Below are 19,180 nucleotides of genomic sequence, written 5' to 3'. Positions count from 1 at the left end.
GAGTTGGCGGGCTGCGGCGCTGTCCTGCCGTTCACCTTATCTGGTGGTGGTCCACAGAGATAAAGTGGTACTTTGACCTAATCAGTCATTTCTTCCTAAGGTGGTTTCTGATTTTCATCTGAATGAAGACATTGTGTTGCCTTCGCTCTGTCCTAAGCCCAAGCATCCCAAGGAAATTGCTTTGCAGTCTTTGGATGTGGTTTGGGCGATTAGAGCTCCTGGTGGCTACTGAATCTTTCAGGAAATCAGACTCTCTCTTTGTCCTCACCGAAGGACTTCGTAAGGGATTGGCTGCATCTGCTGCGACCATATCCAGATGGATCAGGCAGCCGGTGGTACAGGCTTATTCACTGAAGGGTCAGGTTCCACCTTTCCCTGTGAAGGCACATTCTACTAGGACGCTGAGTGCCTCTTGGGCTTTTTGCCATCAGGCATCAGTTATGCAAGTTTGCAAGGCGGCAACTTGGTCGTCTGTGCACACGTTCTCAAAATTCTACAAGGTAGATGTGTTGGCATCCTCAGATGCCTCTTTTGGCCGCAAGGTTTTGCAGGCTGCTGTTTAAAACAGAAAATATTCTCTTTGAGGGTGTAGGTTGTTTCTGGGTGAGCTCCAGTTCCTGGTTGAGCTACATGTTACCTGGTTGGCTAATTTTAGCCTTTGGGGAATTACGTTCTTTCTCTGCATTTGTTTTTCCCACCCCTCATGCAAATACTGCTTTGGGATCTCCCGATGGTCAAGAAGAATATGGAGCTGCGTCTGTCAATGAACTATAGAGAAAACTGGAATTTTTACTTAAAAATCCTTTTCATTGAAGTTCATTGACAGACGCAGCACCCGCCTCTCTAATTATGAGTGGGTTGGGTTTTTTTTCTTCTAAACACTGCTTGCAACAAAACTTAAGGCAATAGCAGAGTGTGTGAGTGTATGCCTGCAGGGACTGGCCCATAGACGTGGTAAAGCTTTTACCTGCCTAGTGTCCTACTCCTGTAGGGGGCAGCATAACCCAATGGTTAAGAAGAATATGGAGCTGCATCTGTCAATGGACTTCAGAGAAAAGGATTTTATGGTAAGTCAAAAATCCAGTTTTTCTTGCTCTGGACCATCTGAGGTCACAAGCAGTGATTACAGAGGCTCTGGAAGACGAGAATTTCAGGGGCTTCTACTCAAACCTTTTTGTAGTCCCCAAACCAAACAGAGAGGTGAGACCTATTCTGGATCTCAAAACCGTTTAACCAGGTTTTAAACATTTGCACATTTCGAATGGAGTCAATTTGCTCAGTCATGGCTTCTCTGCAGGGAGAAGAATGTTTAGCATCCATAGACATCAAAGATCCATACCTTCACATGTCAATTTTTCAGGCCCAACAAAGGTTTCTGAGGTTTGCATTGGAAGACCGTCATTTTCAGTTTGTGGCTTTGCCCTTCGGGCTAGCCACGGCCCCACGAGCGTTCACAAAAACTCTAGCTCCAGTATTGGCTATTCTAGGATCTCAAGGGATAGCAGTTGTAGGATACCTGGACAATCTATTACTGATAGATTAGTCAGCTTCTACTTAAAGCCAGTATGTGTCCTGGGCAGTTCAGTTCTTAGAACGTCTGGGTTGGATTCTGAATTTAGCAAAGTCAGAGTTGCAGCCGGTTCAGAGTCTAGAGGATCTGGGTCTCCTTGTGGACACAGTACAGGTAAAGGTGTTTTTGCCACCAAGAAGGGTCGAGGCCTGATAGATCTGGTCCAGATCATAAGAGGGAAGAAGTATCCTCCTGTGCCTCTTTGCATGAGGTTGCTAGGGAAGATGGGGTCCTCATTGGAAGCAGTTCCTTATGCCCAATTCCATGCCAGACCATTACAGAACAACATTCTGTCAGCCTGGAGCAAAAAGATCCAGGCACTAGATTGTCGCATGTCTCTATCACCAAGGGTACGTCAGAGTCTAGGTTGGTGGTTGGTAGCCAGGAATATGGAGAGGGGGAAATCCTTTCTTCCAGTAGTCTGGAAGGTGGTTACTACAGATGCATGTCTCTCCAAGTGGGGAGCAGTTCTGGAGGAAGCCACTGTCCAAGGAAAATGGCCCTGGTTAGAAAGGAGCTTCCCCATTGACTTTCTGCAAATTTGAGCAGTTTGTCTGGCTTTAACGTTCTGGACTACCAGACTATGGGGTTGCCCCATCAGGGTCCAATCCGACAATGCCACAGCTGTGGCCCATATCAACCATCAGGGGGGCACCAAGAGTCAGTCAGCCCAGAAGGAGGTGGGTCACATCCTATCATGGGCGGAGAAATTTGTTCCACGCCTGTCGGCAGTTTTTATACTGGGAATAGAGACCTGGCAGGCAAACTTTCTGAGTGGCCAGCAGACGTTTTTAGCAGTTTTCAGGGGAATGGTCCTTACATCCTGAAATTTTTGCATTGATTTGTCAACGTTGAGGGGTTCTGGACATCGATCTGTTGACGTCCAGGTTCGCAGTTGGAGTGGATGCCTTGGTGACTCCCTGGGAGCAGTTCTCCCTGATCTATGCCTTTCCCCTGGTCCAGCTGCTGCCACAACTTCTGTGCAGGATTCAGAAAGAAGGGAAACCAGTAATTCTGGTGGCTCCAGCTTGGCCCAGGAGGATTAAGTACGCGTAAATTCTGAGGTTGTCCTGGCAAAGGCCATGGGTCCTCCTACTACATCTGAATCTGCTCTCTCAGGGTCCGATTTTCAACCCTACTTTACAATCGCTAAGTTTGATGGTTTGGCTATTGAAGGAGCAGGGTATATCTGGTCTTGCATTCTCTATCATGAGAAACGCTAGGAAACCAGTCTCTAGGAACATTTATTATAGAGTCTGGAAGTCTTCCGTTTCCTGGTGTGAGGCAAGGAAGTGGCATCCCCGTAAATATATCAGGAGAATTCTATCTTTTTGCAATTTGGGGTAGATATGAAGCTAGCTTTAAGCACAATTAAAGTTAAGATTTCAGCCTTATCAGTCTTCTTTCAAAGACCGATTTGCTTCACATTCCCTGGTTCAAGCCTTTATACAAGGGATGCTGGGTATGCTTCCTCCAGTTAGGCCACTGTTGTGTCCTTGGGATTTAAATGTAGTCCTTGCGGTTCTACAGAAACAACCCTTTGAGCCCATTCAATATATTCCTCTTGAGCTTCTGACAAGAAAGTTAGTCTTTTTGGTTGCAGTAACTTCGGCTAGAAAGGTGTCAGAATTAGCGGCTTTCTTGTAAGGAGCCATTTTTGATCTTGCACCAAGAGAGGGTGATTCTACGTCCACACCCAGGGTTTTTGCCCAAGGTGGTGTCCGCTTTTCATTTGAATCAAGATATTACACTGCCTTCCTTCTATCCAGATCCTCAATTAGCAGAGGAAAAGTTGTTACATTCTCTCAATGTAGTCCGTGCATTTAAGGTCTATTTGAAGATGTTGGCTCAGATTTGGAAAACCGATTTTTTGTTCATGCTGCCAGAAGTACCCAGGAAAGGGCAGGCAGCATCTAGGTCTATGATTCCTCAGTGGATTCGCCAGGTTATTATCCAGGTGTATGGTTTAAAGGGGAAGATTCCATCTTTTCGGGTAAAGGCACACTCTACCAGAAGAGTAGGTGCTTCATGGGCAGTTCGCCATCAAGCTTCTACGGCTCAGATTTGAGGGGCCGCTACTTGGTCTTCAGAACATACATTCACTAGATTTTATCAGGAGGATGTTGGGGCCCATGAGGATTCTGCATTTGGAAGCAGTGTGCTGCAGGCAGCTATGTAGATCTTTTCAGTCTAATAGCGGTTTTCATATTCAGTGTCCCCTCCTCTCAAGTGCATTGCTTTGGGACAAACCCAGATAGTAATTATTATGGCTGCTCTGTGTCCCGTGATGTGCGATAAAGAAAATTAGATTTTTCCTAAAGCTTACCTGTAAAATCTTTTTCCTGGAGTACATCACAGGACACAGAGGTCCCTCCCCTCTTGTCTGGGAAGTTTATTGCTTGCAACAAAACGGAGGTACTTCCTTTATGGGAACATTTTTTTTGATATTTTGCTTTTAAAGGTGAAGGGGAGATTTGTGATCTTTTTGACCCCAGATCTTGCCATAAAGAGGACCTGTCATTCCTATTTCTATTACAAGGGATGGTTACATTCTTGTAGTAGAAATAAAAGTGATCAAAAAAAATTAGAGGAACAGTGTAAAAATAAAATAAATAAGAAAAAAAAATGTTTTAAAGCACCCCCATCCCTAGGTGCTCATGCGCAAAAGTGAACGCATACATAAGTTGCGCACACATATTTAAATGGTGTTCGCACACTGAGGTATCACCATGAACATTAGAGCAATAATTCTAGAGCTGAAGCTCTTCTGTAACTCTGTAAAACATGTGTAGCACTGCCCCCTTGAGGACTGCCAGATTTCAAATTTTCGGGCCCCCTGAGTTACCATTAGCAACCTTGATATGCACAGTCTCTACTCCTCCTTGGCTTGCTCCAGTAACCAGTCCAGGGGTTTGTGGTTGTTTTTGTGTTTTATTATGAATTAGGGATGGGAGAAGGGAATAGTGGGATACTCCGAATTAAGTATTCACAATGTTTGAGGACCTCTATCTTTAGATGCAGCCAGGCTGTTGATTCACCCTGTCACTGAGGTGAATTTAGTTTTGAGTCTCTTTCTTAAGACGACTTGATGAGAACTATGTGTTATCTTCAGGACACTCTCCTCAGAATCCTCTCTCTCCTGACTGCTGACACCCGTCCACTGACTATCCTACTCCTGGGGTGGCCCCCCTCAGGGCAGGCCCCTTGACACAAGCCCCTGGTGACGGGGAGTGAAAGACAGGTACTTAATGGATGCTGAGAATATGATAATGTGTATTGTATTTCAGGAGCTCAAGGACGGCCGTCTGCTAGTTAATTGGCTCAAGTTGATTGAATCATTGTCATCTGTTAGTTGCTGAGTGGAAATAGTATACTGTTTGTGTTGGTTGTGCTTTAGATATGTTAATTATATTTCTGTGTACAATTTCATCTGCATATGATAATGTAATCAGGCACCTGACCTGATGGGGTAATTTGATCAGGAGGGGGATGTGCTCATGTGTGTATAACTTGAGTGTCAAACTGTTCAATAAATGTGAAGATTCCAGTACAAGCTAAGTTGTCGGCTAGCTTTGTATGGGGGCGGCTGGAAAATCTAATATCTATGTTCACGACTAGGGGGAAGCCGTATACTGATGAAAGTCCACAAGTACAGAGTGGGTTGCGGTTCCGTTACACCCCTGTACTCACGATACTGTTTTTCCAGGGTCTCCAGTGTCTCCTTTCCAGTCAGCTCTCCTGGACCTCTGGATTCAGCTCCGTTCTTCTGGCCCTCAGGATGACCTCCTGCGACCACGTGCCACTGCTACAGAGGAGGAGGCAGCCGCCCCCTTCCCTCCGGGACTCTGCTCTGCAGCCAAAGACCCCCAGCACATGTGCTCCTGGCTTTTATACAGTATCCCAGAATGCACTGAGGCGACCCGCCTCTGCCAATCACCAGGACTGTATCAAAGCCTATGCATCCAATTGTCAGGTTTCCTCCCACTGTCCAACATGCCTCCCTATTGGACCAGTGTGAAACACTCTCTAGACACAATGAATTGCATACTGAGCACAATGAGCAGACCTCTCTAACAGATCCTGCTCTCTGGTAATCAAAGGGCAATATATATATGGCTGCAGCCCCTCTAGTAAGTAGACAGAGCCAAAAACTATACTCTCTCTCATTAGCACCTACCTGGGAGGGTGGTACACACGTAACCTGTAAAGGCGTTTTAATCGCTCCTATGGAGATTTTTAAGTACCATAGTTTGTCGCCATTCCACAAGCGTGCGCAATTTTAAAGCGTTACATGTTCAGTATCTATTTATTTGGCGTAACATCATCTTTCATATTATACAGAACAATTGGGGTTTTATTCATTAAAATGTATTTTTTCCCCAAAAATTGCCTTTGAAAAACCACTGCGCAAATACCGTGTGACAAAAAAAATGGCAACTATTTGCCATTTTTTTCCCTAGGGTCTCTGCTTAAAAATGTATATCATGTTTGGAGGTTAGAAGTAATTTTCTAGCAAAAATACTGATTTAAACAAAAAGTGCCAGAAAAGGCTTGGTCTTCAAGTGGTTAGGGTATTAAAGGTGTAAGCATTCAGGATACCTTAGATCTCTTCATTAGGCTGCTCATCTCTGTAATTGCTTACTGCAAGTTCCCTGCACACCGTGAGGTTCTTACAGTGGGGGGGATTTACTAAAACTGGAGCACTAGGAATCTGGTACAGCTGTGCATGGTAGCCAATAATTTTTAAGCTTCAGCTTGTTTAAATAAGCTTTGACAATAAAACCTGGATGCTGATTAGGTTTTATGCAGAGCTGCACCAGATTTTCCACTCTCCAGTTTTACTAAATCTCCACCCCCTGCCCCCCCCCCCCCCCCCCAGTGTGTGCTAGAAGCTGCAGCAAGTCAGATTGTATTTGCATCATGTCCAGCATCATCTAACCATTTTCTGCCCAGCCTTGCTGTCTCTGGTCCACCCCTTTCAGGCAGGGTTCACACTAGCTGTGGCCACGGCTCACAGCAGGGGATCTGGTGTCTGTTCACTGTTTCAGGTGCAAATAAGGTCCATGGGTTTGGCTGAATTCGCACCTGAAACGGACCAGAAGACGCACAGGACCCTTCTGCAATTCCGACCCCGGACTCCCCGGAGATGTGTGAACCAGCTTCATTGAGAGCTGGTCACAGTCTCCTATCATGCAAATTGGATGGGGAGAAACTTGCATCCAATTCACATCAGTTTGAATCCAGCCTTATTCTTTGAATTTCAGTCCTTCCTGTCATCGATGCTCAGCATCAAATTTTGGGCATTACCTAGGGCGGTCTGCATTCAAATTCTGCCTGCCTAGGTGCCCCAACTCCTCCAGACTGACAGACACTCATCAAGGCATTTTCATATTTGCATTGTTTCACTCAAGAGGCAGTCAACTGCTCACATTAGTGTTCTGCCTCTTCAAACTAAGCACTGCAAGTGTAAATTCTATAACAGTTCCAGGGAAGAAGACCTGATTTCTTTTCTGCTGCAGTTGAAAACACTTTAAGGTCTTGCCCCTCCCCCAAAATGTGACTGGACAGTGATAGGAGAAGCAGCAGACTGATGAGCTCATCTCTCAACACTCTGCTCTCCCCACCTATCAGCATGTTCTTTGCTTTTCAGCATAACAGACTGGCTCCTATTTCTGCTGGTCAGCCTGCATTTAGAAAACACGTTTCAGTATGTATTAATGAACACAGAGCTGCATCATTTGTGTCCTTTATGTCTGCCTGCAATTTACCTTTAAACCAATTCTCTAACCAGTCTTTACTACCATGTGATAAGGACTGTGAAAGTTGATAATATGAATAGTTTGCCTGAGACGAGGAGGACAGAAAGTCTACTCAGTTGTGTGACATTTAAGTGGAACTTCATCTAAAACCCTCTTTGTTTGATTTTTGAATAGGCAAGGGTTAGAACATCTGTCAGGTTACTTCTAAAAATGTGTAATTAAGGAAATTAGACTATATTGTTCTAATCTGTAATTATGACTTTTCTGTGCTTGGCAACAATAGTAGTATTTTTGTTTAAATAGCCCTAAGGAAAGCACGAAGAGAACAGCAGCTGATAAGCAAAAGGTTACTGCGGGATCACACTGATGATGAGGAAACTCTGGAAGAAAATCTGCAGCACCACTTCCTCTCTGAGCAGCAGGTTTGTTAGCCATTGATGTTCTAAATATGGGGTCTCCCAGCTTTCTAAACAAAGGGCCAGTTTAATTTCCTTCAGACTTTAGGGGGGCTGGACTGTTGCCTGTGGGAGTTGAAAACGTCCTGGTTTAAGTAGGATTAACCACTTCAGCTCCGGAAGGTTTTACCCCCAAAATGACCAGGCCATTTTTCACGATTCGGCACTGCATTACTTTAACGAAAAATTGCACGGTCGTGCGAGGATGTACCCAAATACAATTGATGTCCTTTTTTTCCCACAAATAGAACTTTCTTTTGGTGGTATTTTAGATTTTGTGCTATAAACAAAAAAAATGGCGACAAATTAAAAAAACGCCATATTTTTTTACTTTCTGCTATAAAACATTCCAAATAAAAAAATGTTAAACAAATTTTTTTATCAGTTTAGGCCAATTTGTATTCTGCTACATATTTTTGGTAAGAAAAATCCCAAAAAGCGTATTCAATTGGTTTGCGCAAATGTTATAGCGTTTACAAACTACGGGATAGATTTTTGGAATTTGTATTATTTTTTTGTTTTTATTAGTAATGGCGGCGATCAGCGTTTTTTGGCGGGACTGCAACATTGCGGTGAACAGATCGGGCCCCTAACTGACATTTTTGACACTTTTTGGGGACCAGTTACATTAATACAGTAATCAATGCTAAATATTATGCACTGCTACTGTATAAATGACACTGGCTGGGAAGGGGTTAACACTGGGGGTGATCAAAGGGGTTAATGTGTACCTAAATGTGATTACTAACTGTGTATGGGAAGGGTTCTGTGACAGGCATCGAGAGATCGAAGTTTCAGCTTAGCTGAAACTCCTGATCTCTCCCTGCCTGTCTGACAGAAGACCCGCCTGCTTTGTTTACATAAGCAGGCGGGTCTTTTGTCAGTTCATCTGACGATCACGGGCGGAAGGCGGCGATCGCCGCTGCTCCTCCTGCAGCCCGCCTCCCGATGTGTCTAAACGCGCACGCCACCGAAACCTCGTGCACGAAGTCATGTAGTACTACCTGATTTTGTGCAGCCTAGCCGCCCTGCCGCAGTAATAATAATATGTCGGGCGGTCAGCTAGAGGTTAAAAAATGCCCCGCCCTTGGTGCCAATGGAAGGAATAGTATCCCTTTTGGTGTCAGTGGCAGGAATTATGCCCCATTAGTGGTGTCAGTGTATGGATAAAAGGGCCGGATAAAGGCAAGCAAAGGGCCTCATTTGGAGACTACTGTCCTAAATCTCCAGAAACAATATTACATTTCTCAGTTTTTTTTTTTTTTTATAAAGAAAACCAGTAGTTGCCCTGAAGTTGTTCAGTAGACTACAAGAGTCCGGTGTAGACAGGTAGAAGACCCTGCACACATGGAGCTGTCAGGGGTAAAGACCCCTGACCACTCCAGTGCCAGTGGGGTCCTTAAGCCTGCGCCGCTCTTTTTTACAGTTGGCTCATCTCCTCTATCCTCCATCATGTTTTTGTTGACCGGTAAGGCTGCTCATTCTAGTAATGGGCACTCAGGAAGACGAGGGAGGAGGAAATTTTAGCATTAAAAAGTGTCAAACCTTGCATCTTACAATAGTTTGACACCTCTGGAGGGGTCATATAAAGGTGCCAGTACCAGTAAAATTACCAGTAGCTACCTGTTCAGTACCTAAAGGTGCTGTCAGGTTTTGAGGAGTTTGATTCTTTTATCTGAAATGCCACATTCCATTTTATAGCAGTTCTCGCTGATTTATTCACTCCTAAAGGTACACTTTATAAAACCTTTACATTTGCACACACTCCAAGCAGTGATAAGTGGCTCTATTTTCAAACTGGCATTCATCTTGTGCAGCAGCTTGCCTAATTTGCTTTGCCTTAAATCGCTTTGGATTTGAATCTGCAAGAAATGCGCCACCTTGTGTAGTTCTTCAGTAGAAACCGAGGATAGAGATATGAGAGCTGGCATTGTGGACTTGCTTAAAGCGGAGTTCCGGCCTCAAATACCTTTTTTTAACTAAAAATACCCCTGTAATACTAATCCATCGCCCTTTAATGAACCGCTATTCTCATACTTACAAGGTGTACAGTATTGGATTTTAGTCAAAATTTTACTTTTAAAAACGCTGTCTGGGCATGGCCATCTTGGATGTGGGCATCTGAAGCCGCAGTGTAATCTGCTGTGTCCTTCCTCCTGATTCCAGGGAGTGTTCTGGGAGTTCTTCCTGATTCCAGCCTCCTGGGAGTGATGACAAACAGCTCCCAGGATGCAATGCAAAGGCGGAACTGATGTTGGTGCCCGTGGCCACAGAGGGGGGAGAAGGAGGAAGTACAATCAAAAATGCCCTGAAAATTAGGTAAGGGATCCCCGAAAAAAAATTGAAAATGCCCAATTGTTGATCAGCATAGTGAGCACTCCAGGAATCACTAAAGTTGCAAAATAGGCCGGATCTCCACTTTAAGAAGTTGCAGACTGTTATTCTGATCTTCACTATTTAGAGCATTACTGGCCTGGAACAGACAAGCAGCCAGCGAAATCTGAAAATGTAGCATTCCCATCCCTTATGGCTGCCATAGGCAATGACCTAAATATAGCCAGGATTAGTAAGACCATGAATGTAATTTTGGCTATCTTTAAGGAATAAAATTGTGCTAAAGCAACTGAGTCCAAAACATTGAGAGAAACCTGTTGGATTTGGCTGCCATTGATTATCCTATAATAGGTTTTTGTGATGGTTATTTATTAACATTTCCTGAAAATTTTTGAAAGATTTCTTTTTTTACTCTACACATTGTATAAGCCTGCATATAATTTTGCCAATTGTTTGAAGGTTATCCTGTGATTGTGTTTTCCAAGGTTTTACACCTTATTAGAGCTATCCAGCATGGGTCTGCGGACAAATTAAAGTCTCTAACTGATCTTCGTCGTGGACTCCGAAAGAAGGACACACAGCTCTCCTTTATCAGGTACCTCAAATTTTTTTTTAGTTGTTTTTACTGTATGTGTACATAAAGGCACTTATTTGACATTTCCTGGTTGATTAGCCAAACAGCTGCTAGACCAGTGAGCTTCCATCCTCCTAATTAAAGTCAGCGCCAGTTGTTCCACTTTAAGCTCATATTCTGCTCCGTTCAACATTATTCAAGCCCTGATGAAGAAGGATTTTTCACAAAAAAAACCCCCGAAAACTTGTTAGATCTGATCTTTTATGAAAATGTTTATTGTGGTTGTCTTAGAAATTTTATAGATATGCAACTCCTATCCTAATATTGATCAGTGATTCCAAATAATAACTACTTTAGGAGGGAACAGACACTAAATAATAAACTTGGCGTCTTTCCAAATAACTGTTATGTGTGTTTGGCACGTTTTAAAGTTTTTTTTTTACAACCATGCTCACTTAAATATCACATTCATATCACAATTGTAGGCAGTACATGGGCAGGGTAGCTTCTTATCAGTCAAAAGGATGTGAATACGTAATCAAAACATTTAGTTTTTTGTGCAGAATATAAGTGCAGTGTGCATTATATGAGCAAAATATACAAATGTAGTACAGTTTTATACAGAATTTTACATTTTGTTTCACATGGTGAATAAAGAACTTTATCTGGACTCTCCTCTACAGTTTAGAACTGTCTTATTTTCATTCTGTCTAAAACTATTATTCTGAAAGTCAAGTTGGATCCCCTCGGGGTTAAGAGAGCTGTCTTAGTTCAAGATTGCCTCATTAGGCCTTAATCTCCACCTAGCCCTGAGTCCAGCATTCCGACATCTTATTTTATTGACAAAGTGACTGACATTGACATTCTATCTGGCAATCATGGGCTGAGTGATTGATATTAGTGCAGACAGACAGAAGACAGACACAGAATTGCAGATGGGTTTACAGTAACAGTGACTGAAGCTGGCAAAAGAGTAATGCCAGATAATCCTTAAAGGACAATGTGTCATGTATTTTACCAATGAGGATAAATGCAATAAAGTGAAAAGATAGACACTTATAACTCAACTAATGCTGAACGATACAAATGGACAAACTGATTTGCATGAATAAGCAAAGTGGACTCGTGAGCATACACCAACTGGGAGGCATAATAATATAGGCGCAAATTCGGTAGAGCTAATTCTCCTCGGGACGTTTGCTGCTGGAGCATAGTTAAAAGAAATTTTGAGTGCCTTAGGGTACCAAAGGAATGAAGAGAAGAGAGAGTTCATGTTCTTAAAAATCTTATTGGGTATGTATACTGGATTAATCGACAAAATGTTTAAGAATTTCGATAGCAGAGATTTATCCTTCCTAACAGGGTTAAGGGTAAATTTTCCAGCTAGCAATCTTCATTTTGAATAGAGATCTACAGGAAAGAAGATTATTTGAAATATAAGAGGATAAGGATAATCTCATCCAAGATTTTACAATACATGGCCCCATTCATTGGCCCTTCAATGCGGCAAAGTCGGCCTGTACCTTCAGCAGAGAAACAGCCCCAAAACATAATGTTTCCACCTCTGTGCTTTACTGTAGAGATAGTCTTCTTAGGGTCATAGTCAGCATTTTCCTTCCTCCAAACACAGCGAGATGAGTTATTGCCAAAGCGCTCAATTTTGGTCTTATCTGACCGCAGCACTTTCTCTCAATCCTTCTCTGAATCATTTAGATGTTCATTGGCAAACTTCCTTTACTTGTGCCTTCTTGAGGAGGGAGACCTTGCGAGTGCTGCAAGATTTCAGTCCATCGTGGCGTATTGTGTTACCAATGGTTTGTTTGGTGACTGTGGTCCCAACTGCCTTGTGATCATTTACAAGCTCCTTTCATGTAGTTCTGGGCTAATCCCACACTTTTCTCATGATCATCCTTACACCATGAGGCAAAATCTTGCATGGTACTCCAGACCAAGGTTAAATGATGGTTATTTTGTATTTCTTCCATTTGCGAATAATCGCTCCAACAGTTGTCTCCTTCTCACCAAGCTTCTTGCTGATGGTCTTGTACCCATTACAGCTTTGTGCAGGTCTACAATCTTGTCCCTAAAATCCTTTGACTGCTCTTTGGTCTTGCCCATTATGGTGCAGTCTGAATAGAAGAAAGAGATTCTGTGGACAGGTGTCTTTTTATACACCTAACGAGTTGTCCACCTTCTTAAATTGACAGGACTAATTTGTGTACCACATGAGCACATACTGTAGCCAGTCTGTGGGAGCCAGAATTATTGTTGGTTGGTAGGGAATCAAATACTTATTTTTCCCACTGAACTGCAACTCAATTTATAACATTTGTGTCGTGTTTTTTCCTGGATTTTCGATATTCTGTCTTTATCATTTAAAATATACTTATGGTAACCATTCTAGACTCTCTCATTTCTTTGTAAGTGGGCAAACTTACAAAATATGCAGGCGATCAAATAATTATTTTCCCCACTGTATGTTCCAATTATTATATTATGCAGGATTTATATGGCGCCAACAGTTTGACAAAATGAAAGCAGACATTACAGTTACAAAACACTTTGGTAGAAAAGGAATCATAGGGCCCTGCTCGTTAGAGCATCCAATCTAAAAAGGAGGGTCAATTGATTCAAAATGTAATAGCTGTGGGGGATGAGCTGATGGAGAAAGTGAAACTGTATATTAGTAGCCGGATAGGCTTCTTTAAAGAGAAGAGTTTTCAGGGATCGTCTAAAGATGTATAGATTAGGGGACAGTCAGACAGATTAGCGTAGAGAGTTCCAAAGGAAGGGAGAAGCTCTGAGGAAATCCTGGAGGCGAGCATGGGAGGAGGTGACAAGGGAGCTAGAGACCATGAGGTCTTGTGAGGACCGAAGAAAGCAGCTTGGTTGATATTCTGAGATCAGGTTAGTGATGTAACTGGGGGCAGAGTTGTGGATGGCATTGTAAACTATTGTTAGTACTTACAATTTTTTTCGTTGGGTGAGTGGAAGTCAGTGAAGGAATTGGCAGAGAGGGGTGGAGGACACTGAACGGCTGGTAAGGTGGATGAGTCTTGCAGCAGAATTCATTATTGACTGAGGGGGGATAGTCTGTAAAGGTAATCCAATGAGGAGTGAGTTGCAGTAGCCGAGGCGAGAGATAACCAGGGAGTGAATTAAGTTTGGTGCTGTTGTTTGTTAAAAAGGGGCGTATTCTAGAGTTGTTGCGGAGGTTAAGACGGCATGATTTAGACAGGGATTGGATGTGAGCCTGAAAGGACAGTGCAGAGTCCAGGGTTGCCCCTAGCACCCTGGCATGTGTGGAAGGACTGATAGTTGTTCCATTGATCTTGACAGAGAATTCAGGGAAAGGGGCACGTGGGGGAGGAAATAATATGAGCTCGGTTTTAGATAGATTCAGTTTGAGGAAGTGGTGTGACATCCAGGCTGATATGTCTGTTAGTAAACTATTGATGCGGGAGGAGACTGATGGGGTGAGCTGATGGGTAGAGAGGTAGATTTGGGTGTCATCAGCATAGAAATTGTAGTGGAAGCCATTGGAGGCTATTAGCTGACCCAGGGAGGAGGTGTAGATCGAGAATAGAAGAGGTCCAAGGACAGAACCTTGGGACCCCAATGGTAAGAGGAGTTGCAGAGGGGTAAGGGGAATTGTAAGTGACATTGAAGGTGCCGCGAGATAGGTAAGATTCGAACCAATGGAGAGCGCAGTAACGGAGACCAAGCTAATTGAGTTTTTTGAGGAGGAGGAGATAGTCAACTGTTTGTGTTAATTGATAGGGCCTGTGTAGTCACAGAAACACATAGACAGACAAAAAAATTCCACAACAGATGGTGAGGAAACAAAAACTATGATCCTATATCTAATATCCATACTTTATTAATACACTAAGGGCTCTTTCACACGGGCGGTCCGATCAGATCCACCTGTCAGTTTTTTAGGCGGATCTGATCGGATCCTCCATGCAGCTCTATGGGGCAGCGGATGTCAGCGGAGACACCTCCGCTGACACCCGCTGCCATCCGTATCCGATCCTGTCTGTGAAATCCGTACGGATGGAAACCCTATTTTTCCATCCATTCAGGGATCGGATCGGATGAGAGCGAACAGGCGGTCCGCTCTCATCCGATCCCCCATAGAGAGCAGCGGGAGCTGTGACACCTCCCTCTCCGCACTGCAAGCGGAGACGGAGCTGTCATCCGCCGGCTCAGCAGGGATCGGCGGATCGATCCCCGCTGAGCAGCACGGATCCGCCTATGGAGGCGGACCGTGTGAAAGAGCCCTAAGGCTAGAAGAGACTGCAAGCTTATTTGAAATAGAACTGTAGTTGCTGCTTTTTTATGGCACAGCAATTTTTTTTTAAATCACGTGATATTTTTCAATGTAGCATTTGTCTAGAACAACTTTAACCCTTTCTCAGAGGCATAATTAACATCTACAGTACATTCATTACCTTGTTCAATCCAGACTGAGGAGATTCTTTATCTGTAGCTATAATTGGGTTGATGAGTCCTATATGCATCTGATGTATTGTACGGTTGGATAGCGACAGGGCTTTATATGTTCTATCTCTTATCTACACATTGTGAATACCTGTCTTTTAAATTATTGTATGTATTTTCAAGTGTTATCACATGGTGTGGTTTGTCCTTGTTCTCCACTGTACTCTCTGAGGTTACATGTGATTCCTAATGACTAATGATGGCGAGGGTTGATCTGTGTTGGTTGTGATATCCATTATTATCTCGAGCACTGCAGATCTCTTATAATATAGAGGTCAATGGCACATGGTAAAGAGCTGGAGCACTTGGTGGTGTGATGCACTGGATTGCATAGCGTTTCACATTCTGTGAATTGGAATTGTGTGCATTCACAAAGAACTGATTATATAATTTCACATTTAAAGAGATATGCACTATTACACAGGTTGGCGCACCGCCTGCTTCTGAAATTTTGTTTCTTAAAAAAAAAAAAAGAGATATGCACTGTTTTTTGTCACAAGGTACATTTATGATTTTTTCACTTCATATTGTGGTGTATGTATTTATTCACATATACACCGAACAAAATTATAAAACCCAACACACTTGTTTTTGCGCCCATTTTTCATGAGCTGAACTCAAAGATCAAAGACTTTTTCTATGTACACAAAAGGCCTATTTCTCTCAAATATTGTTCACAAATTTTGTCTAAATCTGTGTTAGTGAGCACTTCTCCTTTGCCGAGATAATCCATCCACCTCACAGGTGTGGCATATCAAGATGCTGATTAGACAGCATAATTATTGCACAGATGTGCCTTAGGCTGGCCACAATAAAAGGCCACTCTAAAATGTGCAGTTTTATCACACAGCACAATGCCACAGATGTCGCAAGTTTTGAGGGAGTGTGCAATTGGCATGCTGACTGCAGGAATGTCCACCAGAGCTGAATGAATTGCCCGTGAATTGAATGTTCATTTCTCTACCATAAGCCATCTCCAAAGGTGTTTCAGAGAATTTGGCAGTACATCCAACATCCCACCACGTGTAACCACACCAGCCCAGGACTTCCACATCCAGCATTTTCACCTCCAAGATCATCTGAGACCATCCACCTGACAGCTGCTGCAACAATCAGATTGTAACGCTCCTGCGTTTTCTGAAACAAGATGGATTTGCAGCTGCAGAAAAACTCCACTCAGCAGTCATGTAGAGATACGTTGAAATACCAATTCCAACTCCCAAGACTCATCACTGTGGTCTGTCTGATTCAGCATACAAATATACACACTCAATAAGATGTTCCTGGAGTGATAGTTGTATATAGCAGTATAGTGGTGATGAGCTGAAGAGACAGGTATGAACAGTGACAATAGGTGAACAGCAGTTGAGAGAAATGTTCATGAGAGCATAGATGGTAACAGGTAGGATGCAGATAGGTTAGCAATCATGTATGGTAGTAGGTGGTAGGATAGCAGATGACATACAGGAGAGACTAACCCAGTGCAAGGATAGATGTTAGTAGGCTCAAGAGCTAGCAATCTAATTAGTGCAGATGATAGTAACAGTCCTTAATATGCAGAGCTAGATAGTGTAAGCTTAGTAGGAAGGTTATGGAGGATTCCCCTGCGGGGTACTTATCACTAATAGCAAGCAGTAGTAGAGAGGTTTGGTATGAGCGAGTGATCCGGTAGCGGGATACAGGGATCAGTAGCGAGGTTCCGACAGCGAGGTACGCTTGCAAGCATATGAGCTTCAAGGCAGGTCAGCAACAAGGCACATTGAACGAACATGTGAGTGAGAACGCCGGCGGTTGAAATAGCCGCTCTGCGGCGCTCAGTGATGACAGCATCGGTCTTAAAGGTGTATGCGCACCTACCAGAAGAGAATGGTGGGACGCATACACTGAAGTGGAAAGTGGAATAGGGGTACCAGAGGTACCAGAACATTACAGTACCCCCTCCTTAAGGCCGGCTCCGGAAGGCCTCTAGAACTGGTTTTTCCGGGTATTTCGCGTGAAAATTGCGAATCAGCCTAGGGGCATGTATATCAGAGGTATCCAGCCAGGTGTCGTCTTGGGGCCCATCGTACTAGATATTGGAGTCTTCTTCTGTGGATACGAGAATCCAGAATCTCCTTTATCTCATATTCTTCTCCGCCTTCAACTTGTATAGGAGGTGGAGGTGGGATGGTAGGCCTTATTCCTTGGTCAGGAACATGGGGCTTCAGTAGCGACACATGGAAGATGGGATGTATCTTGAGGTCTGTTGGTAATGTGAGCTGTACTGCAGCCTTTCCAATAAGTTTCCTGATTGGGAAGGGTCCCAAGAACAGAGGCCCAAGCTTTTTGCTAGGGATCTTTAATCTTAAGTTTTTTGTTGATAGCCAAACGAGGTCCCCAATAGCATACTGAGGAGAAGGTCTTCTACGAAGGTCATAGTACTTTTTTTGTTGACTATGAGCGTGTGAGATGGTAGTATTAAGTAAACCCAGAGAGTCTTTTATTTGGGTAAGATAGTCTGAGGCTACTGGGTTACTTGATGGAAGGATGCGTGGTGGAAGAATAGTGGGATGAAACCCATAGTTCAAATAGAACGGACTCTGTTTGGTCGTACTGTGGGTTGCGTTGTTGTAGGCAAATTCTGCCAGAGGGAGGAGATCCACCCAATCATCCTGTAGGTTGATGTGTAGCAACGTAAATATTGCTCGATGCACTGGTTGACTCTTTGTCTGTCCGTTGGTCTGAGGATGGTAGGGAGAAGTGAGCTTTCGCTCAATTCGTAGTATGTGACATAGTTCTTGCCAAAACTTGGAGATGAATTGTGATCCACGGTCAGACAAAAGAGTTTTTGGAATTCCATGTAACTTAAAGACATGTTTCATCAGTAGTTCCGCTGTTTGGAGGAAGGTAGTCTGCGAATAGCAACGAAATGTGCCATCTTTGTCAGATGGTCCACTGACACTAAAATGGTATTAAATCCTTTGGAAGGTGGTAGTTCTACTATAAAGTCCAAGGACACGACTTCCCATGGAGTCTGGGGTATTGGTAGACTGCATAGTAGACCGGATGGTTTTGTAGTGTCAATTTTGGACCTGGCACAGACGTTGCATGAAGAGACAAATTTTTGTATAGATGTCTTCATATCAGGCCACCAAAACTGCCTGGTAAGCAAATTAAGGGTCTTTGTCATACCCATATGTCCTGCCATAGGCACATCATGTGACAATTCCAAGATCTTGGTGCGCATAGTAGGGGGTATGTAGAGTTTGTCGTTGTAGTAGAGGAAGCCTTCTGCATCAGCACTTAGTTGTGGTGGAGGTGAATCCAAACCTATACTGTGTAGAATCTCTTCCTTCAAGGAACGGACAACCCCAATAATACGCTTGTAGGGTATTATAGGAACGGAAGGGATTTCGGAGCAATTATCTTCAGTTAATCGTGATAGCGCATCCGCTTTTTTATTCTTGTCTGCAGGTGTGTAAGAAGTGGAAGGTCTAATAAAACCTTTTGTCAAATTCTCATCCAAGTATTCCTTGAGATGGGAAAGTTCATCCTGTGAAAGAGGATAAACATGACCAAAAGGCAATTTACTATTTGGGAGTAGATCAATAGTGCAATCATAATCCCTATGGGGAGGCAGTACTTGAGCATTTTTCTCAAGAAAAACTTCGGACAGATCCTGATAGCATAGTGGTGCAATCTCATCTGACACCACAGACAGGATCTTTCCATAAGACGGGAGGTTACACGTACTCTCGCAATAGTAAGAGAGGAAGGTTAGGGTCCGTTTCTTCCAATCTATGGTTGGTTGATGTGTGTGTAACCAGGGAAGTCCCAAAACAATGGGAAAATGGGGCGAAGATAATAGGTCGAAGGTAGTGGTCTCCGTATGAGACTCGTTAGTGGTGACTAGGAGTGCTTGTGTCTGATTAGTGATTGGGCCAGAAGATAACGGAATACCGTTAATAAGACTCACAGAGACAGGCTTAGGTTTTGAAATAATAGG

The 19,180-nt window shown here is 43.4% G+C and overlaps 1 protein-coding gene across 1 annotated transcript in view; it reads left to right on the top strand.

Moving 5' to 3' along the window:
- TMCO6 (transmembrane and coiled-coil domains 6) overlaps positions 1 to 19,180 on the top strand; it is a 93,028-nt gene that overhangs the window by 11,989 nt on the left and 61,859 nt on the right. Inside the window, exons 3-4 of the mRNA XM_082255002.1 lie at positions 7,633 to 7,751; positions 10,604 to 10,713. Coding sequence (XP_082111128.1) covers positions 7,633 to 7,751; positions 10,604 to 10,713 — 229 coding nt within the window. The remainder of the gene's footprint in view (positions 1 to 7,632; positions 7,752 to 10,603; positions 10,714 to 19,180) is intronic.

This window comes from Pelophylax lessonae (genome assembly GCF_965119305.1).
Source record: "Pelophylax lessonae genome assembly, chromosome: 4".
Lineage (NCBI taxonomy): Eukaryota > Metazoa > Chordata > Amphibia > Anura > Ranidae > Pelophylax > Pelophylax lessonae.
The sequence above is the reverse complement of the archived record's forward strand: the minus strand, read 5'-3'. Positions and strand labels throughout refer to the sequence as shown.